Below are 24646 nucleotides of genomic sequence, written 5' to 3'. Positions count from 1 at the left end.
ACAGACAATATACATATCTGTGTAGCTTTAGGAGCGCCTCGGGCAGTAATATATGCCATGAACGAGCGTACCGCCTTAGGCCGTCAAGGCCGTCCTACCTGTGAGCCATGCCGCCAGCGGAAAGTCCGTTGCAACAGAAAGATGCCGTGCTCGCACTGTTGCCGCCTACAGCTCTCGTGCGTCTACGAAACACGGCGAAGGCGTGCGCCTATCAGGGCACCATCCAGGGCTTCGCCACGACCGTCCTCCTCCAGGACACCGCCTGCCCAAGATCAGGAGCTTCGTAATGGGACACATGAGTTGCCTACCAATCAAGACATCCTAGATAGACTTATCAAGGTCGAGGGGCTTATTTCCGACCTCAAGGCATCTTTCGATCATGGTAAAGCCTCTCCTGCCCCAATAGAGCACGATGAAGATGCACCGGGTCCCGTTTTAGTACCGCCCGCCCAGCCCCCTCAAGAAGCCCCGATTGGCGAGGGGGTGAGGGGCAGCTACGTTGACAACTCAGTGTTCGTCAAACTGTTCCTGGACGTAGGTTCGACACCTGTCTCCATATTCCGCTGATCCTAACGTGGCCAGGATACGTCTCGACAAACCTCTGGAAGTGCCAAGCTACCAAACAGCTCGTCAAGCCTTTCAATTCATCGCCCGTCGATGCAATACGGGATAGTTGCCACCGATGTCTTCGGGTATCAAGTTGATGATATCTCCATACCTTCCCAAACATACGGAAAACTATGGTCTCTGTACAAACAGAATTTCGATCCCCTGGTGAAGCTCTTGCACATACCCACAATACAACCAGTCATACTGCACGCCTCGGCCAATCCCCACGAGGCAGACGATACAACAATGACCCTGGTATACGCTGTTGCGTTCGCAGCTACGGCAACCGTGCCAAGGGCTAGATCAACAGAGCAGCTCGGGTTTGAGAAGACACTCCTCCTACGGCATCTCATGCAGCAAATGGACAGCGCATTTATGAGGGCGCAATTCCTGCTACGCCCCAGTACATGGGGCCTGACAGCTCTTGTAATCTATTTGGTACTTCACCTCCACCCCCACCTATTATTACCATACCCTAATGAGGATAGACGGCACTGAGAACTCACGACGCAACACGAACCATCTGGATACTGACCGGTCTTGCCATGCGCATTGCCGAGTCACTTGGGGTCCACGTAAACGGCACTCGTCTGGGTCTGGACCCTTTCGAGACCGAGATACGACGGCGGCTTTGGTGGCATCTAACTGCTCTCGATGCCACTGCGCCTGAAAGTCACGGGTTCAATTCAACAACTGTGGACCGTAATCACACTTGTCTGCTACCGACCAACATCGACGACGTCGACATTTCTCCCCAAATGACAGAGCCGCCGATCGGGAAGGATCACTGGACTGAGTTGTCCTTTTCCATCATGAACCTGGACCTGTGCCGCAGCTTACGGCGCGCCATCGCTACAACCACGCAAAACGATGCAGGGACTAGAGTAGACACAATACATGAAACCGAACGTAAGGTTGAGCAGCAATGGCTGCGACTCGCGGATATGACGAATCCACTTTGTCGTGCTGCAGATGCTCTGCTGCGCATATCTGTCTTAAAGACACGTTTCATCATGACGCTTCAAACATGGCTTTCGACTACCAAAAGTACGGATTGCAGATACAATCACCTCCCTCAGTCGGTCTTCACGACTGCCATCAAATTACTCGAGGACGGGTATCTGCTTCAGTCAGGGAAACTGTTCGAAAGCTTTGCGTGGTTCTATCAGCAACAGCCTCAGCTCTACGCATTGTTCCTTGTGCTACGCACACTGCACGCCTCGCCGGGGCGAACGGAAGCGGATAGGGCATGGGTTGCGGTGGATAATTATTTCACCTGCCTCACTGACTTTGAAGAGGCGTCTGAGATGAAGGGCAGGACGAGCTGCGTTTGGACAGTCCTCGGTCCATTGCGTGATAAGGCCAGAGAGTCGTCTGCGCAGATGAGTCGCGAAGCGCAAGGACTGGTAGCAGGGCAAGCATCGTCGGTACTGTCCCCTGCCGATGAATCTGGTACGCCCCTCTCAGCCACTGAGATTAATATGCAGTTGTCGCCATTCCATGCCACACTCGAGCCTTCGGCTTTACATGACATGCTCGTGTGGCAGGATTTCTCAGATTTGATCAATCTCGATGCAAGAATGTTTTAATTAATCAATCTAGTAATACAGGCAAGGTTCAACAACAGCCATGGTTCGCTGGTATCCAAACAGCTATATGTGTCATCTTTCCCCGGTACTCCGGTACTCTGATGAAAGGCTCGGCCGTGTGACGTAAAAATAAGCACTAAATCGTGGAGACCCGCTTGGCATCAAAGCTAGTCTAAAGCTTATGATATGGGGCTGTGGTAAAAGACAAGTGTCCTACACAGTTTTTCTGGTACGCAGATACTGTAGCTCTAGAATGGTTTGCTTAGCATTTCAGCATGAGCTTTGTGCTCCACTACAACATGTGAGATGAAAGCACACACTCCTTCCAGAGCTAGTTCATCCTTTGGATACATCGCATAATCTCCTATTAACGACGTATAGCGAGAGACTGAAAACTGGGGACAGAGTTCTAGACCCTGTTGCAGTCTTTTAATACACACGAGGAGTATTATGGGTCGATATCAGTCAAGGTGTACTGCTAAGCCTCAGCCTTTGCCTATTTGGGAACATCCATAGCACCCTGCAGACCATCTATTATGTGAACCAACAAGAGCATGTAACACTTCCATCTGTGTCGTAGGTTAGTAGTAGTCTACGTGTCTTCTACATAACTACCTTGGATCGCTATGTAATTAACATGCACCTTCCCGGAGTACTTACTCGCATTATCATTTTCAGAATTCATCTGCCTAACCCTAAGTACATAGTTATATTAGATCCTGTAATGACTGTAGGTACCGGATCCCTGTTCACTAGAGCCAACAGAGAGAACCGGCCGTGGGCCAATAAGTAGACGCTACGTACCGATAAACTACCTACCACCTATTAGATACTAGATCCCTGCGTCCATACTATATATACAAACCCATCGCAACCTCCCACCTCTCCTATCTGCACTGAATATCTCATCCCCTCAGTCAAGCAAGACATGTATTGTCCCCAACTCCTCTATCTACAGAATACTAACCCCATCCCAAATAGACGAAGCCAAAATCCCACCATGAAGCTTTCGCTCAACCTTCTCCTGATCATCGGATCCGCCGCCATCAGTCATGCCGCTCTAGTCCCAGTCCCAGGCGCCACCGAAGAACTGTGTGGACGTCTCGGAGTCATGTACTATGATCCTGATAATCTTCCCCATGGCATGGAGGTCCACGAAATACGGCAGTGTGCAGGCCATCCCTTGGGTCGCGAGAACTATTGGGGCTGGGGGGATTACTTGCCGAGGTGGTTTCCTTAGGATTTACTTTGGGCGAGTATTGTGTTTTCGGGAATAGGTCTGTCATATGGGGTTTTGGATGCAGGGTGGCTGTTCTGGTGGTATTGATGGTATTGGTGGTGGTGGTTTGGTGTGGTGTAGCTCCGGTCTTTTGGTTCGTGACTATTGTTGATATTGAAGGCTCTTGGAAATGGACATTAAGTCGTATCGTTGGATTAAAGTCTTGGATTCCTGAGCTTATGAATGTGGTTTCGTGTACATATCCAAGTACTACTAGTCGCTCATTTATGTCCATTATTTGCTCTTAGCAACAACAGACTGTAACACATCATGCGGATTAGTATGTTGAGAAAAGATCGTTAATCATCATGAAGCACACGCTACCTGAGCCACCCCTACTCGCTCGGTCTCCTTCCCCACACAACATGAAACTTGCCATAGATATGCACCCTTGGATCCCTCAGCTCTTTCCGCACAGAAGCCAGGAAAACCGCAACCTCCACCGGAGACCATCCGAGGACCCTAGTGCAGAGCGCAAGAGCATATGACTCGAGACTCATAATCATGACCTCGCGATGAAACCGACCGGCTTCTTTCAGTCGCTTTTCTTTGGCCCAGGGACCCATTGGGAACTATGTATGCCAAGTTAATGTCTGATAAAACAAAGGGATACCATATAGCGAAAGAAATATAAATGAGGGTAGAACAGGATGTAAGACCTACCTTGTAAATTTTCTCCTTGACATCCGTAAATCCCGCGTCTCTCATCTGTTTCTGGTGCTCCGCCGCCACATTCATCGGCCGGTTGAACTTCGTACTCGCATCAATCAGCAATCGGAAGAACTCGCCCAGCGAGGGTGCCAGGTGAAGTGTATCGTCGTCGGAGAAATGCTCCATCTCAAAGTCGGATAGTTCCAGCCATCCGCCGGGCTTCATGTGTGCATAGGCTTGACGCAGCAGCTTCGACCAGTCAGCAATCGAACCTCCCAGGTCGCATGCGCGGATGAAGTCGAAGTAGTCTCGTTTGAAGGTCCAGTCGGCTTCGACGTCGTCGACGAAGAATTCGAGGTTCGGAGGGACCCAGGCGGGTTGGATGGGGCTAAGGTCGGAACCGATTACCCGGGCGTTGGGGTGTGTGTCTGCGAAGTCGATGGCCCAGATACCTTTGATGATTTGGTCAGGGATGAGTGAACGGATTTCCCGGAATAAACAAGGGGGGGTTGTTTGGAAGTGCAAGCCATACCTGTGCCAGTGCCAATGTCGAAAACGTGTTCAACATCTTCTGGGATTGGGGCGTGGAACAGATCTCCGCTGAAGTGCAGATTGCGAACGTGGTGTAATAGGTCCTCGCGGTCTTGTTCTTGCTCGTCGTTTGGTAGCACGCACTGCCCTTCGCGGTAGGAGTGGTATCGACGGCCGTTCTCGTACTTGTAATTTTTTACCTCGGAGAGCAGGGATGTGGCGTAGCTTGGGCTACCGGTGCTGCCAAGCGCGGAATCTGTCGGTGAGGAATCATCCTCCTCTTCCTCGATTTCTAGCACCGGGAGGGTGTCCTCAGCTCGCTGGACATTGCGTTCAGGGGGTGCTGATGTTGTGTTCAGGGCGGTCGGCTGTTCGGCCATCTTGGTGAGTGAGGCCGTGGATTTCTGTGGGCTTGAGGAAATCGCCTGGATATGGCCTGAGGGCTACATGTTCGTGTAGGCTCCTGAGGGGAAGGCAGTCTCCGTCCGCCAACACTCTTGTCTTTGATGACTGATGACTAGGCAAGACAGGTATGGGGTGATGCCGATCCGGCGCACGAACTTGGCTAGCATAACGGTGAACTTTGCCTATCTGGGTCAAGGTTACAGGGGTGCCCTTGCAACTACACCTATAATTAAACGTCCTTTCAAAGAAAACCCTTCTCTTGGCAACTTGCATAGCACTAAAACATGCATTTAACTTCCATGGTAAGCGGGATCTCGGGATTTGCTATCACATCCGTTAAGGTTTGACTGGATCCCGCTGTCATATGCTAGTCGCGAGCAATCGTTTTAATTGACCACAATGAGCCAGTCTGCCTCCAACTGGGTAGCCCTCACGTAGCACGGAGAATGAAGGCAACTATGCATAGAGTCCAGATCGGTCACTGACATGGACCTTGCCGCTTGCGTCGCCCATATGGACCATGGCTGGAAAGAGACTAGTCTACCCGCGGCCCGGGAAGCCGGGCTTGGCGGCTCATCACTGGCGCCACGTGGACAGAAGGGGAACTTGCTGGAATTGGTTGCACCTTCCACGCCTCAGGCCATAAGTACCAGTCATGTGACCGGCCCATTCCCCGCTTTGTGCATTCAATGACTGCTTCCATGTTTCAATTCGTTTACCTTGATCACGTACTGTATATTGAACGAGGACCACAGGATCAGTCTTCCTTCGACAAAGCTGATCGTCATGGAGAAGTCTTGTTACACTTGTCGCCGCAGGCGCATCGAGTGCGAAATGTCTGAGCCACCATGCAAGAAATGCAAAAAGGCCGGACTGGAATGTTTCCGAAAACGGCCCTTTCGATGGGTCGAAGGTGCAGCCTTTCGGGGTAAGAAGAAAGCTTCTTCGGCCAAGGATGCATCTGTTGCTGCCACGAAGCGCAGCCTAGGATCACTAAGAGGAGTGGGTCTATGCGCCAGGAATAAAACTAATTCCGAGTCAATAGCTGTTGTTAACCCTGTGGAGCATGGTAAGGATATCCTTGATCAGAGTACAGAAGTTATTGGGGGCCATTGGGGGAGCATGGAAGGGGGGATACCATATCTAGCGATATATATTTTTTCGACTAACGATGTGATTCTGCTACTACAGGAAGCCTTGATCCATCAATTCTTAATGTATCAGTAAACCCGGATGATCCCTACGCCTCAGGCCTAGACAAGGTTTCTAAATACTACCTATACTACTGTAAGCATGCTATTATTCTTCCTAGCGCCGAAGTCTATCCCGAGTAAGCTTTAACTCCATATGCAGACAGCAAATGCGTATGCAAGTTGTTCGTTATGTATGACAGCAAGAGGAACCCTTTAAGAAGTCTAATACCCGCTGCATTGAGCAACCCAGTCTTATTAACGTCCATTGTCGCCCTTTCAGCACGTCATATGGCCAATGGAGACCAATCGTTCTATGAGCTTGGAACATCAACCTTTCCCACAGTAAATGACGCGCAGCAAAACGCTCTTTGGTTCAAATGCAAAGCCATACAAGAAATATCCCATGCTTTGAGCGACGCAAAATCTTCCAAACAAGATACAGTAGTCGCGAGCGCATTCCTATTGATTTTTCTGGATCTCTTGGAATCGGGAAGCGACAAGTGGAATGTTCATCTGGAAGGCGTCAAGGAAATGATTACTCAGATTCAACCATCCATGGCATCACAGACAAGCACTGAGCAGAGCCTTGGGGAGACTGTCGAAGGGATACGTAACTTTATCATCAGGCAGATCTATCTGTATGTGGGGCGGTGAATAATGTCCAGCTTCATACCTGTTCTTGCTGACCACCCTCACAATCAGAATCGACACACTCGGGGCAACATACACACGTCCTCAGCTATTGTCCAACACGCCCTCACTACAACAGTCCACCACACCCCTCCAGATGAGTCTTGACCAGTCGTATCTAGGGTGCCCGGAGCTTCTATTGGATGCTCTGCGCTCTTTTTCAATTTGTAGAGACATGCTCGCTGGCTCAGATCCCCTCGATAGAGGCAGCCTGGAATCATATATTGACAACGTCAGCAGAGTTCTTGACATAACGCAAGGTTTTGACTGCCGGGCCTGGGTATCAGACGTACCACAACTACATACTTATTCCACACATGACACAGATATGCTGTCAACATTGGCAGAGGCATATAAAGCTGGCACCCTCATATACGGCATACGCGTTCGAGATGCGCTTACTGGTGATACGACACCCGTCAATGACTTGGTATGTGCGTTGATTGCTCTAATTGAGGCCATGAGGTGCGACGAAGCCTTGTTCAAATGTATGCTCTGGCCTATGTTTGTTGCGGGCTTAGAATCTCGACAACAAGATCAACGGGATTTTGTCATTAGTTGTCTGGAGAAATTCTGGTTCGAGACAAAATGTATCAACGTGGTTAACGCTGCGAACATATTAAGGAGGTTCTGGAAGATGGATGATACCCAACAGACATTGTCCTCGCAGTGGATATTCAATATCGGGCAACTGGGACGCGATTGGCTTCTTATATAAAGCACTAGTATACAAACGCCGCCTTCTCGTGGCCTCAGTTACAATGCACATGACTAAATAGAGTCCTACTATACCTATCCCCCTAGCCGTACTAGTTTATCCTTGTTCGAAGCACTCCATCATGAAGGACGCGTGTGACCTCTAGCACTTCCTAGAAAGGACATTATATTTCGTGGGGCAGTCTATAACGGAGATATGTCGGCGGAGCCACGGATTTGACTGGGTAAACTGAAACGGCAGCAGACATTTCTGTGTCTATAATATCAGCGCCACATTTCGTCATGAATATGAAGGCGAGACTCAAAAAAGGCCCACCGTGATGATTGGTGGTCACAGCCGCCCCACACATATTTACTGCCCTTTTTGGGAATGAATGCCCCACTAGGGTTGATGTATGTCATGAGTCTTGCGACTTTAGTAGCTGGTTCTTCAGATCATTCCTGAAGATGAGTTATCACTAGAGGTTATAAATACTACTCATCCTCCTCTGTATCTCTCAGCCTTCATTCAAGCAATTGTCTTACAAGTGATTCTCTAACCGAATCTATTGCCCAACTTCACAAGTCTATTGACCCTTTTATTACCATGTCATCCACCAGGGCAGCTCAAGTCGAAGAATACGGCTGGACAGCTGTATCCTGCGACCCTCAGCAGCGAGCTGCTACAAGACCACCTAGCAAGCCTCCCGTTCCCCAGTTAGTCAAAGAAACACCTCTTCCCGATACCACTCTGGTCAAAGATGCCATGGAATATGTCAAGGCAGAGCTACCCGCCCACACCTTCAACCACAGCATGCGTGTCTACTATTACGGTACGAATGTTTCTACTTCCTCAAAATCAATACTTCTGCCTACTTAACTATATTGCCAGGTCTTGCAATCGCCAGACAACACTTCCCAGAATGGAAGTTCAGCGACGAAACCTGGCTCCTCACCTGCCTCTTCCACGACATCGGCACCATCGACAAGTACACCCAAGACGTCTTCATGTCCTTCGACATCTACGGTGGGATTGTCGCGTTGAACGTCCTGAAAGAGAAGGGTGCCCCAGCACCCCAAGCCGAGAGTGTCGCAGAGGCCGTCATCCGTCATCAGGATCCGGTCAAAGTTGGGACTATTCATTCTATTGGCTTGCTTATTCAGCTCGCTACGCAGTTTGGTGAGTCTATTGACTATTCTATATTAGGACTGTTTGTAGTTTCTGACAAGTATATAGATAACCTTGGCGCTCACAAGGAGTATGTTCACTCTGATACGGTGGAGGATGTGAATCAGCATTATCCCCGTCGTCAGTGGTCGAAGTGCTTTTCGAGTAAGTTGAGGGAGGAAATTGGGCTCAAGCCTTGGTGCCATACTACTGCTGAGGGAGAGGGCTTTCCGGTTGGGATTGAAAATAACACTCTAATGGAGCCTTATGATGGACGGTTTTGATCGAACTATGACCACAGATACCGTGGAAGGTTTGATCTAGTTGATAAATAGATCGTTATGCTACTATGCTCTCTGAAATGCATTAAGATATGTTGACGCGGGGTTCCAAACAGGCCTAGCGCCTAGACATCTCCTTCCTTAAACTTGTTGTTATCTAGGCAGAACCGCGAGGATACAGTCAACAACTCCTTTCCCTACGAGCTTTTACCAATATATCCCCATTTCATTCATGTTGCAGCAGGGTTTAGCTCAAGTGTTACACAGACAAATTTTGAGCCACAAGAATATGGTTCACAATGAAGACAGGGTTTCAGTCCTTCGAGAGATCTCGCTCCAATAAGGTTGGGGTGCCGCGAGGACAATGGCATTTGGTATCGAAAATCATCTACCTACCTGTGGTCATCCTCTGCGGTTTACCAACGATGATTCGCCAGCAGTGATCCCTGTTGTACAGGAGGTGTGTATGACTATGAGAAGGAATTTGGTTGGATCGTGGGTTATCCTTACTCTCTACGTTGCTAGGAGAATCATCGCAGGTTTAAGGAACACTCAGACCTTTCTGCGTTCGCTTTCATTGACCCAACGGGTGTCCTGGTGCCATCACAAGCTATGGCCTTCACTAGCTCAGCGCCGTGTGCAGTGCTCTCATCGATCCACCGCCAGCATCTGGTCATTTCACCAACGCACTTGTAAATACCTATTCTCAAAGGTCACTAGGTCTTATGAAATATCTAGTGGAGGGGGGAAATGCCGATGCCAGCTTACAAGTTAATGATGAGTGGGGGTCGCATGGCAATGCACTGGCCATCGCGGTTCGAGCACACAACTTGGACTTGGTTAAGTATTTAGTGACCGAGGCACATGCTGACGTCAATCTAGAGTTCCGGTTTGCATACCTGGGCACCGCACTTGGTGGGGTCATTGAATCTCGTTCAAAGGATATTGTCGAGTTCTTGATGGATGAGGGCAATGCGAATATAAACCTCCAGTTTACCCTGAAAACTTCAAGTTTCGGCAGTGCACTTGACTGTGCTATAGGATGGTCTGGGTCAGGCATTTTGGCATATCTGGCATCCCATAAAACAACAGATGCAAATATCAAGCATCTGCAAGGGCCTTACGCTAACCCATTAAGTCGTGCAATTTGCCAAGGATGTACAGACGATGTTCAGACTTTACTGTTGGCTGGAGCATCAGCGGACTTCAGATGGAATAACGGATCACTTCTAAGAGTCCCAAAGTCCAATTCAAAACCTTCAATGCCTTGGTCTGATGATATGACAGTACCTGATGTGCGACGAAAGGTGGTAGTTGATATTCTACGAAAGGCGGATCCTATTCAGTGGGATGATAAATCTGTAGACAAAATACCTTGGGGCTTTTGGGAGTTGAAAGAGCCACTGACGCCGATATAGCTATCACCGAATTGTATAGTGTTGATTATTGCCACTAGGCACAGGATAACCACTACTAAAGCTGCATAAACTCCACTGATGCAATTCTCTTTCGTGCTCATTTATCAGTAGCCTGTGTATGAGTAACTCACATGTATCGCTATGCTGCGTGGTGAAAGTTGAGGCAAATTATTATTAACCCACCGCACAGTGTACAAGACATCATCATCTACAGATATAAGGAACTAGACTATCTAATTGGCGGGATTTAGATCTCAAGTACACCTGGTATCAGTCTTCAATGTCCATATGGCATCCTTTATGACCTGGCCAGGCTTACAGCTTGTCCAGCTCTTCATCCAATTATGCCACCTGTCAGTCAGGTGTGCATTCCACCCAATGTTTGCCGAAAGTCAATCGAAAGTAGAGTGTAGAATCAGGAAATGCGTACCACGGTTTGAACCAAAAATAGTTATGGTATAGCTTTTTGACTGGACCATAATCGGATTACCCAATCAGCAAGAAATCTTAGCTTCGCAACTAACTATTAAATTCTTGTGTCAGTGGGCTGACTTCAAACGAGGCTCTTCATCAGCTATGCGAGTTCGAATCTCGGCCTGTGTCGACCTCGCTTCCATTTTCCAACGTCGGTAACTTAAATCTGGCTGTTTATCCAATTGAACGGGTCAATACTATTAATCTTTTGCGATCCGAAATCTAGACTCCTCTATATGCCATTGAGCATGTTGAGCTTAATCGCATCCTTGTAGTTAGAACAGTCTGGCCAAAAACGATAGGTTATATATCAGTATGCTCAATCCCATCCATCGATTCCCATCGCAGACACACCACTAAAGCCCCCTGTCACTATACCACTTCACAATCATCAAAATGCCCACCGGATCCTGCCTCTGCCAAACAGTCAAATACGAGTACGACGTGGAACCCGCCTTAAAGGTACCTATCAATCCCCATGTTCCCTTGCATAGTGACCACCCATCAGCTACACAAAAACAGCCCAAGCTCACTTTAAACGTTTAGGCCGTCTGTCACTGCCTCACCTGTCGCAAGCTCAGCAGTGGCAGCTCCGCGAATGTACTTATTCCGGACAACCATTTCCGAATCACATCTGGTTCCCCCAAAACGTTCTCTATGATCCATGAGAGCGGGATGCACTTGACGACGCATTTCTGTGAGAACTGTGGGAGCTTGTTATACAAGACGGGCGATCGCGAGGAATTTAAAGGATCAGTCATTGTTTTGGCCGGGACGTTGGATCGTGCGGAAGATTTTGAGAAGGCTAAGCCGGACGCGGAGCTTTTTGCTAAGCATCGGGTGGGATGGTGGCCTCGCCTGGACTTTGCGTCGCAGATGAATAATTTTGATTAGGTATGACGATAGTCACTGCTAGTAGGAGTTTTGTTCGTTTGTTTTTGTTCTCTGCTTTTGTTGAAACGTGTGTCTTGCTTGTGTGTGGTGGCGATGTTGGTTTCCTTGTGGGCACTTGCTGTATGTCATGGTTGGTTCTTTATGGTTGTTAATAATCGGTCTAATGGAGCTCGGCTCTATAATGGTCTACTGCGAGGTACCTTGAGCTACTGGCCAGATTCGAGATAGCAAAAGTGTGATGCCAATTCACTCGGTGTGATAGTTATGTCTTTGCTTGACCTGGAAGAGTTACTCCGAGTAAAGTCCACAAACCAACCTATATCATGTATAATGCACGGATAGGAGTTCTAGATACGGCTCCCTACCTTCTCGTCAAAGTGTAAGGCACAGCTTCCAACATGTTACACTTTATGGCATATCCAGGTCCCGTGAAATATCACTACAGCTCCACAGAAAGCATCCACCAGCCCTGATGGAGCAACTCCACCGAGTTCCATAATCCATATTGGTTCTAAGGGCAATAGAGCGTTTTTTCAAACGGTCAGCTCCGCTGTCATGTTCAATTAGGGCACTTCGATGGCCCACACGAGACATCGCAGTACAACCAATCGTGACATTCTCACGAGAGCTGCTAGTATCGTTCAATTCGACGATTATGACAGCACTGAATAATCTCCCTTTCATTATCTGAGCAAGACAAGACGGTTGGTTCCTCGCCTATGTCAAGGATTGATGAATGCTAGCAATGTATCTAATAAACTTCTGTAAGGTGGCCCTTTTCTCCCTGTTTGGCGAGGCGTACTAGACGGAGACATTATCGGATACGAGTACGCCTTTGTGCAAAGAGGACTGAGCTCTGGGTTTCCAACCACGTCATACTAGAACCGTGGCTTATGTGGCAAATGCGCAGCAAATCGTCTTCTCGCCAGCCAGTTGCCCGTGACGATCGACGGCCGTCCATGGATGCTCGGCCGCTAGTCCATAATTGGAAAGCTCGTATTCCCTCCGTCCAATAAGGCTCCGCCAACGGAAAAGCTTATGATAAGCGAGTACGACGAGGGCGCAGCATTGATACAACCATCTATATAAACCAGGGCAGAGATACAGCTCTTGATGAGTGATTCTATTCTCATTTACATCTCCTTTCCGTGTATCTTCATCTACAAACCAACTAATTCTATATTACTTCCATCAGTTTCACAAAGCCAGGCATGGATTCCAAACACGAATCCAAAGAATATGCCACCAGCATCCACAGTGTTGCGTCCACCGCCAGCATACTACTGGACACATCGCAGGCCAACTTCCTCCAAGGCAAGCGGTTTCACATTGAAGCAAAGGGCATCCGCGCACTGCGTCCGCCTATGCCCATGAGACAGAATGAGATCCCGATTTACACCGCAGACGGTGCCCTAGCATATACAGCCACGAAAGACAAGGCCTTGTCGAGTCACACCATCCTCGCATCACCCAAACACGGCGACCTCTTCTCCATTGACTTTAGGCCAGGAGGCTGTCCCTGGATCCGCTTCTTACATTCTGTAGAAGGGGACGTCATTCCGCCGATTGCCTTGCAGTGCAAATTGACCACGCGGACCACGTCATTTACGCCTCCGGATGGGGGATGTAGGTGGGAGTGGAAGTACTCGACAACTACCTCGCCAGATGGACGCAAACTGAAGGCCTTGTGTTTGGAAAGGATTGATGGGGCGGCATATGCAAAGGTTACCCGGATTGCCTATCTTCTCCGGAGTCCCGATACGCGTGCGACAGGTTCGTCTGGTTGTTCTGCTGGAAATGGTGGTCAATTGGTTCTTGATCCTGATGTCGACCTGAGCATAGTAGAGGAGGCTCTAGTTATTGCAACATGCTTGGTCATGTTGCGTAGGGAAAGAGATCGTCGCAGGTTTATTCAGGCCATGGTTATTGGGGGTATGGGCAGCTAGGATGGGCTTCGTTTTACTGTACTACAGGTAATAATTTTTGTTATTTAGAGGTTTTGTCGGCTTCTTACGCTTATCATGAATAATGTTTTTATCATTTATCGTATGTCCTAATAAAGACAAAAGTAAGACCCTTTCATGGAGGTCCTACAAGACACACTTCAGGGAACCCGAAAATAAAAGTCTTGCATTTCAACTCAAGATAAACAGCTTCGTCAATCATATCTTATCTACCTGCTTCACTGTTTTAACCAAAGACATCCAGTGCCTGCATCTGGCCCAGCTAGGCAGTGCACCAAGTATCCAGCTCAATGACTCCACTGTGTTAAACGTTAGCACCGCAACCAGGGCATGAAAACAAGATGAACTTTCCCTTATCTGATTCACGTAGTATAGGAGGAAACTATCCGCTGCAGTTTGGGGTACTTATTCATGATCTTCTCTGAATACCAGTCCAATATTGGTGAGATCCAGATCGGACGACAACTGCACACCCTATTATGTGGCCATTAGTCAACTCACTCTGTTAGAAATCGGCAATCTTACCCGCTCAGTAATCGGACCTCCATAGGCAGCTTCACCCTTTTTATTCATCTATCAATAATCAATTTGGAGAGAAATAAGAATCATGCAGTCTCACCCTCTCGGCAATTGGTTTCTTCAGCTTGTAACCCTATTTGATTTTAGCTTGGATTCCTCTCAACGAGTCCAAGCAAGCCTTACCCGTTCTTTGATCGGGGTACCAGGTAACGGTACGCCCTTTTCGTTCGACAATTAGTACTCTATTCAAGAAGGTTGGAAATTATATTGTCTTACCCGCTCAGCAATCGAGCCATGATAGTCAGCTTTTCCCTTTTCATTCAACTATCAATAACCGATTTGGAGACAAATAAGAGTCACGTAGTCCTCACCCGCTCAGCAATTGGCTTCTTCAGCAAAAGACCCTTTAAAACTTTTAGTTAGGATTCCTGTCAAGGCGTCCAAGGAAGACTTACCCGTTCTGCGAGCGGGGTACTAGGCAACGGTGAGCCCTTTTCATTCTCCTATTAGCCGAATCCAAAACTACAAGGCCTAGTATGTGTCATACCCGCTCATGGATCGAGTTGTCCGGAACAGGAGCTGCCATGACAGCTCCGGCGAAGAGCGCAAGCAATACAGCGGAGAACTTCATTTTTAATTACGGGATGTATCAGGTAGGATAGGGCGAAGGTGTTGATAAGTGCAGTGTGAGAAGAGATTGATCGTGAACTTTTAGATGAATGCGTGTTGGTCACCAATAAAGGTGGGATGTTCGCCTTTATATCAGCCTTGCTGTACAGTCAAAAGAGCGCCTCCCACCAGACCACGGAGAGCGTATTGCGTGATTTGGGGCCTGCACGCAGTAGATCATGAGCGGTGAGTGCCCTCAGCTTGACTTTACCAAACCCTGTTTAATGGATCAAGGTAGATCTAAGTGGTGATTCGACAATGCCCGTTGCATGTACCCGAATCGAATGATGTTATTGAAATCCGTGTAGACATGAGATTCGTCAAGTGAGGGACAAATAGTCATCTGAGGTGGCTATGTGAATTTTACAATACATGGTCTTGCAGTTCGACTTGCATGATTGGATCTTCTTGCCAATTATCTACGTTTTTACATCTCATTGTGTTAAGCTTCTGAGAAGACAGCACATCAATGCCCCATCTAGAATATGCTTATATTCCTCGCTTAAAAAAAGGCATGCACGCGAGGGTAAGCAGTAGCAAAGTGCATAGCTCAGATATCTGACCTATTGGGCACGCTAATCGCTGCATGGTGCAAGTTAACTGTTAGGGAGTTGTTGCTTTGCCACTAAACTGACTCCTATTATGTTAACCACAGTCAATTTAATAAATCACTACTAATCTTACGTGTAACCAGATTGCCGAGTCTATAATCCAATATAGGGACAGCCTTAAAGGTAGGTCACAATGGCGTGTAAAGTTAGACATATCATATCATCCCGAGTAGAAGCTACTTGACCGCTAGTTGCTGCCACCAAGTATCACCACGGCTATCTGCATGATCCATTGACGATCACCTACCATTGCATGGTCTATAAGTTCTCAGTACTTTAGCATGTTCCTTTAACCAATAGACATGTCTGGTGCTCCAAGCCCCATCCGACGATGCTCAAAACCCTAAACGCCTTGCATTTGGGACGCCACCATTCAGCTAGGGACTAGCGCACTGATCACCCATGAAGCATATCCACGTCGATCAGCCCTCATCTAGCCAAACACCTCTAATGTTCCCCAAGAAAACACAATTCTACAGAATCAACCCTCACCACCCACCCTGCTATCAGAAATCCAACCCCCAACCCACCAAAATGCCAATATCCTTCAAACGCATGAGAGACTACACCTACGAGAAACTAAACAGCAATGAACCACCAAGACCGTTAAAAACAACCTTCAACTGGCAGCTCGTCATCCCATGGGCCCTTTCCGCAACCCTAGCCCTCTTCTCAGGCTATCTGCTATTGCATCAACCAGCAACGCACGGGGCGTACCAAACCGACTTCGCAGACGTGCGACCATTCGTCGCCTACGAAGAGCGCACTTTCACGGGGAAGTTCTACTACAATGATGAGACACAGATGATAGAACGAGAAGTCGATACCACCAAACCCCAATATGCGGGTCCGCCTAGTCCTGAGATAGACGCTGCCTGGGCTGAGTTGCTTCGCGGTATTTATTCCTTCCATGCCAGTCAAATATGTATACATTCAGCCATCGCCATACTAACAGAATCCAAAATGAATAGGAGAATTCCCCGCAATCACCGAAGAAGAAGCAGCGCCCTTCAAACCAGGGATCAAAAAGTTCCCGGACACAGATAATTATCACTTCGAGTAGGTTCCACCTCAATTGAACAGTATCTAGCGCTTCTATCAGAGCCCCAGTTTTGACCCTAAAGCTAGATTGGACGTGTTCCACTCCCTCCACTGCCTAAACTACATCCGCATGCACCTAGATAAAGATTACTACTCCGCTCACCTTGAACAACACGACGGGTTTCTGCGGAACGCGTCCCATATGCCGCATAACTGGGGCCAGGTCCATCTGCATCACTGTCTGGACCAGGTCGTGCAGTCTGTGGTTTGTCATGCGGACTTGTCGCCCGTGCCCATGTATGGGTGGAAGGGGGTGCCGGTTTTCTTGGGCGTCGGGCAGACGCATACGTGTCGGAAGTGGGAGTCTATACGGGAGTGGATGGATGCGAGGAATGAGGTTTCTAAGCCGCTTGAGGAGAAATAGAGGGATAGGTGTAGTTTTGGGGAGTTTGGTAGAGGGGCTTACTGTTGCTTGTATATAGGTATGTGAATTGTTGTAATGAATCATGGAATTGGCTAAAAACTGCGTGACCTCAACATACTTTGCGACACGGGTACATCAACCGGCCAGGATAAAAAATGTCCGGTCAGTAGATGGCGAGTTGTCATGCAAAACTTCAGTTAATCTACATTGACCCCAATCGTAACCTACAAGCCACACGGGGGCAAGGTGTGGAGACCTCAGGCCACCTGATGAACAACATAGAAATACGGTTTCTTGGAAGGAGATGAACAGGTGCTACTGTTATGTGATAGCATTTTAGAAAGCGGGGTTTGCCCAAACTAGAGCTGGCACACCATCTCAGAACTCTACCCTCTGGGAATAAGCTATAGTGCGCTGGTTAAGCTGCACTGCGCGCTCCTCAGCCGAGACATATCGAGTCTCTTTCGGAAGAACTGAGGGTAGTTCAGACAGTGCCACTACCTGGACATCAATAGCAACGGAGTCAGCGGACGACGAAGAGGTGTCTAGCCCTTGCCAGCGCGCCATGATAGTACCCTCATGGAGCCCGGTCGTGTTAAGCCAATTATAGACGCCAGGGTCAGTCAGGGATACTACAAACGTGTAGGTCCCATTGGCGTTCGCGACAGCCTGGTTGCTATTCAAACTAACCAAACTAGTACCGGGATCAACAGTGACCATCCAGGGATTTGTCACCGGAAAGACAAAGTAATCTGCCTCGCCAGGGGTGAGGGTGGCCACGAGGGCTTCCTCCGCGCTGAGGTCGAAATGGCCAAAGGAGCTCGCTTGGCTAGTCAGTGTGCCAAGGGAGCTGGACTGACTCGGGGCAGAGAGTGTGTTCACTGCGTTTATCATCGTCTTCAGCCCAAGTGCTCCAACACCGTAAGTCACGATGGATTCTTGTAGATTCCATATCGCATCGCTGATTATCTTCGCGCTAGTGGTGGCATCATGGCCTGTGGTGTTACTCACGGCTTGCACCGTGATGTTGTCCGGCGTTTCGGAATTCCAATCGCCTAGGTTGTTGCGAATCAACAGTTGCACGGCTGAGGAAGTAGACTGGATGTGGTTTGTCTGGCCATCGGCAGCCGAGCTGTTAATGGTGATAGTATACGAGCCGTCACTGTCGACTATGAGATCGCTGCCTGCCAAGTAGCCCACAGTATTCTGAGAATTGGGGTCGCTGATCAATGAGAAGCTCACATCGGTGGGACCGACTGAGTGGCGGTAGCCTGTGACAACATAATCGACGTCGTCGTCGATGGGAATGGTGCGGTAGATGCAGTCGGGATTATCGTAAGAATATCGTCCACCAGGAACATCCAGTCCGAACCAACTGCGCGGACCAGAATCGACCCAGTACACCTTGGGGTGGTATGGATCGTTGTTCACAGCCTTCTGAACGGCGCTGAAGACTAATTCTTCAATGGCTGCATCAAGGCTGGAAGCCGCCTCGTCACTAATTATAATGCCGTGCGCTGTCTGGTAGGCTGCCTTTGCCTCGGCCTTGAGGACCGTGAACGGGTAATCTTGATATATCTGAATTGCAAGGGCATCGAGCTCCTGCTGGTCGGATGTAGCAAGAGGATTCCCGGTTGGTGTCTCCGGGACTGCTCTTACACTCCAGGCTGCACTGGTCACTGCAACAGCAGCGATAGCCAGTCCTTGAGGAACAGGAAAGAATTTCATAATGTACAGTTGATGCTAAAGATGCGAGAAGTGAGCGAGAGTCAAGGCATTAGCGGAGGCGCGCAGTCACATTCGAAAGCAGCTGAAGTGCTCGCTTATATACTGCACGCTAGGAAGCCATGTCGCTCGCTAATTTTCTTGCGCTTGTGACATCCAGTACGGCATTCTGCACCCGAGCATAGTATCAATAAATTAACCTCTTCATCTTGCAAAATCAAGGGACAGGAGCCAATCTTTACCATACTCACACAAGCTAGCAATGTTGCCATAACCACTCATGAAGAGGTGATCGCTTAAAGTCCAGCGACACCCGATCTAAGATAGTGACATCGAACTAAAGCAATTCCAGCTTTTAGCCTCCTTGGCCCCGCCCAGGTACGGGTTCAGAGCGGGCGTTCCGAGGTTGCTGATGACATTCCATCCAAAACATTTGTAGCAGGCCCATAAGTGAGTCTTCAGGGCTGTGAATTCTACTAAGCTTTGCACTTGGAAGTAGAAGAATTGCACCCTAGCATATATGTCTAGATATCAGCATTTACGTCATCCCAGAGTTAAAGCCTGCCATTTCTTCAAAATATCAACAGAACGAGGGTTGCGCAACAGCCACCCATTATGACGATCACTCACGTTTACATAACTTTTCCGGGCCTTTCATAAGTAGGTTGCATAAAATTGAGGAATCATTATCTAAAAACTACATATTGTTATTAGCCCCGTACACGTGCTCTGGTATCTGTGTCTATTAACCAAGCTGCACCTGAATCAGCCCTACTTAAAGGGAGTTCAAAGTGTCTACAGGCCTTCCCAATAAACCAGATAATCAGATCGCAGCCATCTCTCTAGTTTTCAAGTGGATTACTGTCGGAGAAAGGCGCTCTAGTACTATTCTTTTGATCTTTCCTCTGATATAATTATACCTGGGTTCCAAGAGGACTCGTAAGTATTTCCCAAGATTGCTCTCAAGATATGTTTTCCAAACCATTTAGATACTTGTGTGTGGTTCTTAGAATGGCATATAGCCTATGTCTATACCACCATAGCGATGATCTGCTTTTAAGCAGCTAAACATGAGCCTCTTCCCCGAGGTATGGCACTTGGAATCAATATATTGTTGTTAGAGATTACTGGGTAGAACTGCATACCCCTCCGATATCTTCTCAACTCAATATTCTCAACGTACAAGCACTGCATCTTACCAAAGAAAGTTCAACTACAATCCCACTCCGTAACAGCGTAGTAAAGCGTAGATAGTCTATACAATTCTAACCTCATATACACTATAATACAATCGGAGCAGTGAGTCCCATAGACCAACATCATACATCACAGACCCCCAACCAAGAGAGCAGTGATTCCACCCCCAAGAGCAGAAGAAGCAAGAAACCCCAAACGCCCAAAAAATGCCGCTCTATCCCAAACAAAAACGCCCACCCAGAATTATGTAGACTCTATACACACAGCCTCAGCCACCTACTCCTCACTCGGCATCCTCATATAAGCATCGATGGCCGCACTAAACGCCGCAAAACCCGCACAGCCAGCCGCAGCAGCCTGAGGACCCGCCTTCGCACCGAGAATGCCACCCGTGATACAGCCCGAGATGACACTGTTTGTGAGATCGTTCTTGGCGCGCAGCCCCTCGACGCAGCATTCCGTGCCCGAGTACAATGCACCGACGATACCGAAGTTCTTGGCCGACGACCAGGAGCGGGAGCCCATGTCCTTGAAACCGCGGCGGACTTGTTCGCGCCAGGGGAGGTCCATAATGGCTTTTCCTTGGGGAGTGAAGGTGGAGTCGTAGGACATCTAATCCATATTTTCATTAGTATTTCCTTGCGGGAGATTGAGTATTGGGGTAAGGGCCACTGGAACATACACTAGCCATGAACAAACCAAACACACCACCAAGACCAAATCCCATCGTACCCGAAATGACAGTCTTCACGGGACACGATTCCATAGCCGCGTGCATCTATTCTCGTCAGTCTATTCTGTCCCTCCCTCTCGCTGCATTGTATTTCCCGCGTCCAGGTGCCTGACACGGGCTCCGGAGTATATTGACTAACCGCTTTCACCATTGCCTGTTCCTGCTCACTCATTCCCTGCATTCCGGCGCCGGGGAGTCCGACTCCTGCAGTTGCGCCTGCGGGCGCCATGCCGGAAGTCATGCCTGGGATGTTCATTTTGAAGTTATGTTGTTGTGTTGTTCCAAGAGGTGGGGTGGTGGAATATCCGGATCGATGGGTGATGAGCGGATTAGATGGTTGCTCCGTAGCGTAGGCAGAGGGTATCAGAGCTAACAAAGGAGTGTGTGGCTCGAAGAAGTCTGGAGGTGAAAATGCGATCCCCGGACTTTTTGCGGAGATGAGATGGCGACTCGCAAATTTATTTACGGCGGGCGGAACAGACCCCTTATGCAGCTCAGTCACGTGATATAGATACTACCCTTGGTACTTATTGGTTTGTTTATTCATGGTATTCTACTTTGGATCCATGGAACGTGTTCTGTCAAATTCATTCATAATAATTTTTATTGTATTGGACTGTGATCTACTTCTGACATGTATCTGTATAAAAACATCCCTTCTGTTCGTCAAAGAAGTTGTACAAGAAAGTAACCAAAAGTAGTGAAAGAGAGACAAGAATGAAAAGTGAAAGGAACGTCAGTAACAGAACGCTGGTCGTAAAAGGCATTGGGATCAATCATAACCCTGCGTTATCCGTATTGTCTCATGCTCAAGATCTAATATATCAGTCGCGCCAAACAAGGCTAGATCGTGCATGTTCATGTCCATATTTACAGTATCCCGGAATGAAGTGGAAGGCCCTGAAGGGAAGAATAGAAAGAAGAAAGTGTTTGACTTAGTCGTTCTTGAAGGGAGGAGAATCCTACGCAGGCGACAGACTGCGCTCCCATTCGGCCATTAGGTGGGCTGCGGTGCGCGGCAACTTCGGGGATGGCATATCGGCCATGGCCGGCCAGGGGATGCCGTCCGACACGCTGGGATCTGGGACAGAGGAGTCGTGGAGTGGGCGCCAGTCACCAAAGCTAATCGTGGTAAGCGCATGTATTGTTGCACAACCACACTGGCCGAATTACAAAAGGCAAGGAAGGGAAGAAGAAAGAACAGAGACAACTTACCTAGTACTTGTGCGGGGACTACTAGGAGTCATCGGAGACTGGTCTTGCTTCGATTCCCACGTAGACTGACTCGACGAAGGGGTATGCATTTTCTTCGGTTGGGGAGTATCCCAGTCGTCCCAGTTGTCCTCAATGTCGAGACGATTGGACCCGTTTTGCGCGTTCGGCCCGCTTGGGGTAGTGGATGCTCTGTGAGCTTTCGGGGACTTCTGCCCACTTGTATCAATGCCGAATTCACTCCAGAACGACGAGTCTATGTCCGCCGATTTAGAGTCTTTACCAGATAATTTCGCTCCTGCACCTTTACTCCGTGACGAAGAGGCGGATCGCGACGATACGCTTCCTTGCATCGACAAGCGGTCTCGGCTTCGCGAATTCGAGCTTCGGGACGGCACCGCTCTCGATTCGGTGGCGTTGATTCCTTCCTCTCCAACTGTTGCCTGCCGGATATCTTCCAAAAAGGTCCATAGACCCTCGCGCAGATCGGATGCCATCTGTTTACCTGTGCGCATCAGCGCCTCCCGCGACGGGGGAGGCATCGTTTTCCGCCACTGCGCGATCATGTCTTCATTTGAGCTTAGAGCCATCGGACTACGCTCGGCTGACGGCAGGGTCGCCGCTCGTGGAGTGCGGCCCAAGCGGTCTTGATCGGGCTGGCCATTTCCTGACTCCGAACCTGGCAGATTGGGGACAGGGCCCACAGTGGGTGAGAGCAAGGACAAGGTCCGCGTATGAGAACCTTGAAACACCCGTCGTCCATTCGCAGAGATCTTGGTACCCTTCGCCGCCGCAGCGCGCACACTGTGACGGCGCTCCAGCTCCCGGCTGAATCGTGGTTGTGTTATCGAAGGGCTCTCCGAGCTCGCCACACTGTGTTCCCTACTGTGGAGGATCGTCTCGTCGGCTCCGGGCCTGTCGGGGGATCGCAGGGGAATCAGCGGTTCAGCACGGTGACTGATATCGATGCGTTTCTTGGTTTTCTCGGATGACTCCCACTGCCTTTTCAACGAGTCCAGCTCGCTTTCGGCCCGTTGGAGCTCCTCGCGGAGCTCCAGCACTTTTCGTTCCTGCGAGGCAATGGCGGTCAGGAGGCTAGACCCGTCATCATGGTCGTCGAAGGTTACGGGGGTCCCGACGGCGGGGAGATGAGACTGTCGAGTCGAAGGCCGGGTCACAGGCGTCATGGAACTGGGCTCAGCGACGTTTGAATCCAAGGCAGTCGTCAGGGGAGGTACGTTGATGGGAAAGTTCAGGGTCAAGCGTTTCTTATGGCGTGCTGCCCCATGGGGACGGGCGGGGAGCGAGGTACGTTTTTGCTGGCGGATTTGACGTTGGTGCTCGAGCTGTTCCTCGGTGAGATCGGTCGCGGACATGGGATTGGAAGGATGGTCCAGCGAGGAGCGTAGCAATGGTTGGGATGCTCCCGGCGCAGGTGACTCGGTTCCCGTGATGTCTCCCATGACGTTGGATTACAGTCGGGGTTCAGGGAGTGTGAAGAACTGCGGAAAGGACAGGATCATGACATAAACAGTAGAGACCGTGATGGAAAATAATATAAATAAAGATACACAAGACACCAGTTCAAGTAGAACAACACACCAAAAGAATCGCAGCGGATTGGGTTGGCCAGAAAATCAAAAACAAAAACAATTCGTTCCAAAAGAGTGGAAGAGAGAGTGTGAGAAAGCCAACAAACAATCCTCCGGCACGAGATCCAACAGACGAGGGAAGAAAAGTAATTAAAAAAAAAAAACAAGAGGAAAGGGACAACAAACTTCAACCGGAGAAAATAAAGGTCTGGCCAAGTGACTAAAAGTAAAATTAGAATTAGTGTCAACGAAATGAAGGTGTGGTTTTGTCTCCTGAGCAAGTTGCAAGAGCATTTTCTCGTTGCCCATGAGGCGGGTCGAACGCGCATCCCTTCCGTGTCCAGCTCGTTCAGGGGGGAAAGTGATCGCCCTCTCCGCCGAGTGATTGGCCGTTTCATCGTGGCATTAAATATCGTCCCCCGTGACGATACTTCGGCCTGACCGTATTGTCAATTTCCCATCAATCTCCATTCTTCGATATGCAAGATTTGCTTCCAATCGAGTCAAATGACGATGACATACCAATGAATGCCACATGGAGTTGACAGCCGCCTGCAGGGAGTGACAAGTGAAATACCGAGTTAAATCACCGTGTCTCGCATTTTCCACCCACTTTTCATTGCTATCTGCACTCCCTTATTACAACGAGATATCAATCGGCACGGGTCCGTATCCACCCCAGCTTACGGAGGAAGTCATTATTCCCGCCGGTCTAGATTATCTGCTGATTCTCGCCCTTGCCTTATTTTTGGCTTTCGATTGTTTCTAACCGCAACTCGCACTGCCAATTACGTACATATAAATTCAACAACAGCAATACAGAGGTATATCACATCGAACCCCCATGGGGTCCTGTTTGAATAGTTAAAAGGGGAAAAAAAAAAAAAAAAAAAAAAAAAAAAAAAAAGAAAAGAAAAGAAAAGAAAAAAGTATCAAAACAAGAAGAGAAAATTCAATAATCACAAAGTCCTCAAAAAATTCACCAGAAATGAAACCCAACACATACGAAACTCCAAGGCCCGATCCGTGATCTGATGGGAAACTAAGAGAAGAAATAAAAGAAATTCAGCGCCGAGGTGTG

At 48.7% G+C, this 24646-nt stretch overlaps 11 protein-coding genes across 11 annotated transcripts; 6 read left to right on the top strand and 5 right to left on the bottom strand.

Annotated features, from left to right (window-relative positions):
- Nucleotides 1-107: 107 nt before the first annotated feature.
- BDV37DRAFT_281012 (fungal specific transcription factor domain-containing protein) lies at nucleotides 108-2198 on the top strand (the record flags this gene model as incomplete). Its single annotated transcript, XM_032086727.1, has 4 exons — nucleotides 108-202; nucleotides 255-534; nucleotides 583-1047; nucleotides 1098-2198. The coding sequence occupies 4 exons, from the start codon at nucleotides 108-110 to the stop codon at nucleotides 2196-2198; spliced, it is 1941 nt and encodes a 646-aa protein (XP_031943742.1).
- A 1427-nt stretch (nucleotides 2199-3625) lies between these two features.
- Nucleotides 3626-5196, bottom strand: BDV37DRAFT_64475 (class I SAM-dependent methyltransferase). The gene is made up of 3 exons (XM_032090996.1): nucleotides 4661-5196; nucleotides 4141-4580; nucleotides 3626-4049 (listed from the first exon to the last, which is right to left on the bottom strand). Exons 1-3 carry the CDS (start codon nucleotides 5037-5039, stop codon nucleotides 3813-3815), a joined length of 1056 nt encoding a protein of 351 aa, XP_031943741.1. The 5' UTR covers nucleotides 5040-5196; the 3' UTR covers nucleotides 3626-3812.
- Nucleotides 5197-5810: 614 nt separating this feature from the next.
- Nucleotides 5811-7783, top strand: BDV37DRAFT_64460 (uncharacterized protein). Its single transcript, XM_032090995.1, has 4 exons — nucleotides 5811-6133; nucleotides 6256-6351; nucleotides 6418-6895; nucleotides 6960-7783. Exons 1-4 carry the CDS (start codon nucleotides 5851-5853, stop codon nucleotides 7663-7665), a joined length of 1563 nt encoding a protein of 520 aa, XP_031943740.1. The 5' UTR covers nucleotides 5811-5850; the 3' UTR covers nucleotides 7666-7783.
- Nucleotides 7784-8250: 467 nt separating this feature from the next.
- On the top strand, nucleotides 8251-9095 carry BDV37DRAFT_270025 (cyanamide hydratase; the record flags this gene model as incomplete). The annotated part of the gene is made up of 3 exons (XM_032084476.1): nucleotides 8251-8476; nucleotides 8536-8823; nucleotides 8881-9095. The coding sequence occupies 3 exons, from the start codon at nucleotides 8251-8253 to the stop codon at nucleotides 9093-9095; spliced, it is 729 nt and encodes a 242-aa protein (XP_031943739.1).
- Nucleotides 9096-11380: 2285 nt separating this feature from the next.
- On the top strand, nucleotides 11381-11878 carry BDV37DRAFT_292313 (GFA family protein; the record flags this gene model as incomplete). The annotated part of the gene is made up of 2 exons (XM_032089157.1): nucleotides 11381-11446; nucleotides 11531-11878. 2 exons carry the CDS (start codon nucleotides 11381-11383, stop codon nucleotides 11876-11878), a joined length of 414 nt encoding a protein of 137 aa, XP_031943738.1.
- Nucleotides 11879-13015: 1137 nt separating this feature from the next.
- Nucleotides 13016-13842, top strand: BDV37DRAFT_243153 (uncharacterized protein). Its single transcript, XM_032081402.1, has one exon. It carries the CDS (start codon nucleotides 13090-13092, stop codon nucleotides 13822-13824), a length of 735 nt encoding a protein of 244 aa, XP_031943737.1. The 5' UTR covers nucleotides 13016-13089; the 3' UTR covers nucleotides 13825-13842.
- Nucleotides 13843-14247: 405 nt separating this feature from the next.
- On the bottom strand, nucleotides 14248-14992 carry BDV37DRAFT_281006 (uncharacterized protein; the record flags this gene model as incomplete). The annotated part of the gene is made up of 8 exons (XM_032086726.1): nucleotides 14248-14316; nucleotides 14368-14403; nucleotides 14462-14494; nucleotides 14545-14580; nucleotides 14638-14673; nucleotides 14733-14765; nucleotides 14817-14852; nucleotides 14909-14992. 8 exons carry the CDS (start codon nucleotides 14990-14992, stop codon nucleotides 14248-14250), a joined length of 363 nt encoding a protein of 120 aa, XP_031943736.1.
- A 1183-nt stretch (nucleotides 14993-16175) lies between these two features.
- BDV37DRAFT_292312 (uncharacterized protein) lies at nucleotides 16176-17106 on the top strand (the record flags this gene model as incomplete). The annotated part of the gene is made up of 2 exons (XM_032089156.1): nucleotides 16176-16246; nucleotides 16770-17106. The coding sequence occupies 2 exons, from the start codon at nucleotides 16176-16178 to the stop codon at nucleotides 17104-17106; spliced, it is 408 nt and encodes a 135-aa protein (XP_031943735.1).
- A 378-nt stretch (nucleotides 17107-17484) lies between these two features.
- Nucleotides 17485-19001, bottom strand: BDV37DRAFT_292310 (uncharacterized protein; the record flags this gene model as incomplete). The annotated part of the gene is made up of 1 exon (XM_032089155.1): nucleotides 17485-19001. Exon 1 carries the CDS (start codon nucleotides 18832-18834, stop codon nucleotides 17485-17487), a length of 1350 nt encoding a protein of 449 aa, XP_031943734.1. The 5' UTR covers nucleotides 18835-19001.
- Nucleotides 19002-20007: 1006 nt separating this feature from the next.
- On the bottom strand, nucleotides 20008-21204 carry BDV37DRAFT_243151 (translocation channel protein TIM22). The gene is made up of 3 exons (XM_032081401.1): nucleotides 20901-21204; nucleotides 20711-20806; nucleotides 20008-20640 (listed from the first exon to the last, which is right to left on the bottom strand). Exons 1-3 carry the CDS (start codon nucleotides 21015-21017, stop codon nucleotides 20305-20307), a joined length of 549 nt encoding a protein of 182 aa, XP_031943733.1. The 5' UTR covers nucleotides 21018-21204; the 3' UTR covers nucleotides 20008-20304.
- Nucleotides 21205-21243: 39 nt separating this feature from the next.
- On the bottom strand, nucleotides 21244-24186 carry BDV37DRAFT_243149 (DUF4048 domain-containing protein). The gene is made up of 3 exons (XM_032081400.1): nucleotides 24088-24186; nucleotides 21977-24002; nucleotides 21244-21883 (listed from the first exon to the last, which is right to left on the bottom strand). The coding sequence occupies exons 2-3, from the start codon at nucleotides 23434-23436 to the stop codon at nucleotides 21724-21726; spliced, it is 1620 nt and encodes a 539-aa protein (XP_031943732.1). The 5' UTR covers nucleotides 23437-24002; nucleotides 24088-24186; the 3' UTR covers nucleotides 21244-21723.
- Nucleotides 24187-24646: the final 460 nt, after the last annotated feature.

The sequence above is a fragment of the Aspergillus pseudonomiae genome (assembly GCF_009193645.1).
Source record: "Aspergillus pseudonomiae strain CBS 119388 unplaced genomic scaffold BDV37scaffold_17, whole genome shotgun sequence".
Classification (NCBI taxonomy): domain Eukaryota; kingdom Fungi; phylum Ascomycota; class Eurotiomycetes; order Eurotiales; family Aspergillaceae; genus Aspergillus; species Aspergillus pseudonomiae.
The sequence above is the reverse complement of the archived record's forward strand: the minus strand, read 5'-3'. Positions and strand labels throughout refer to the sequence as shown.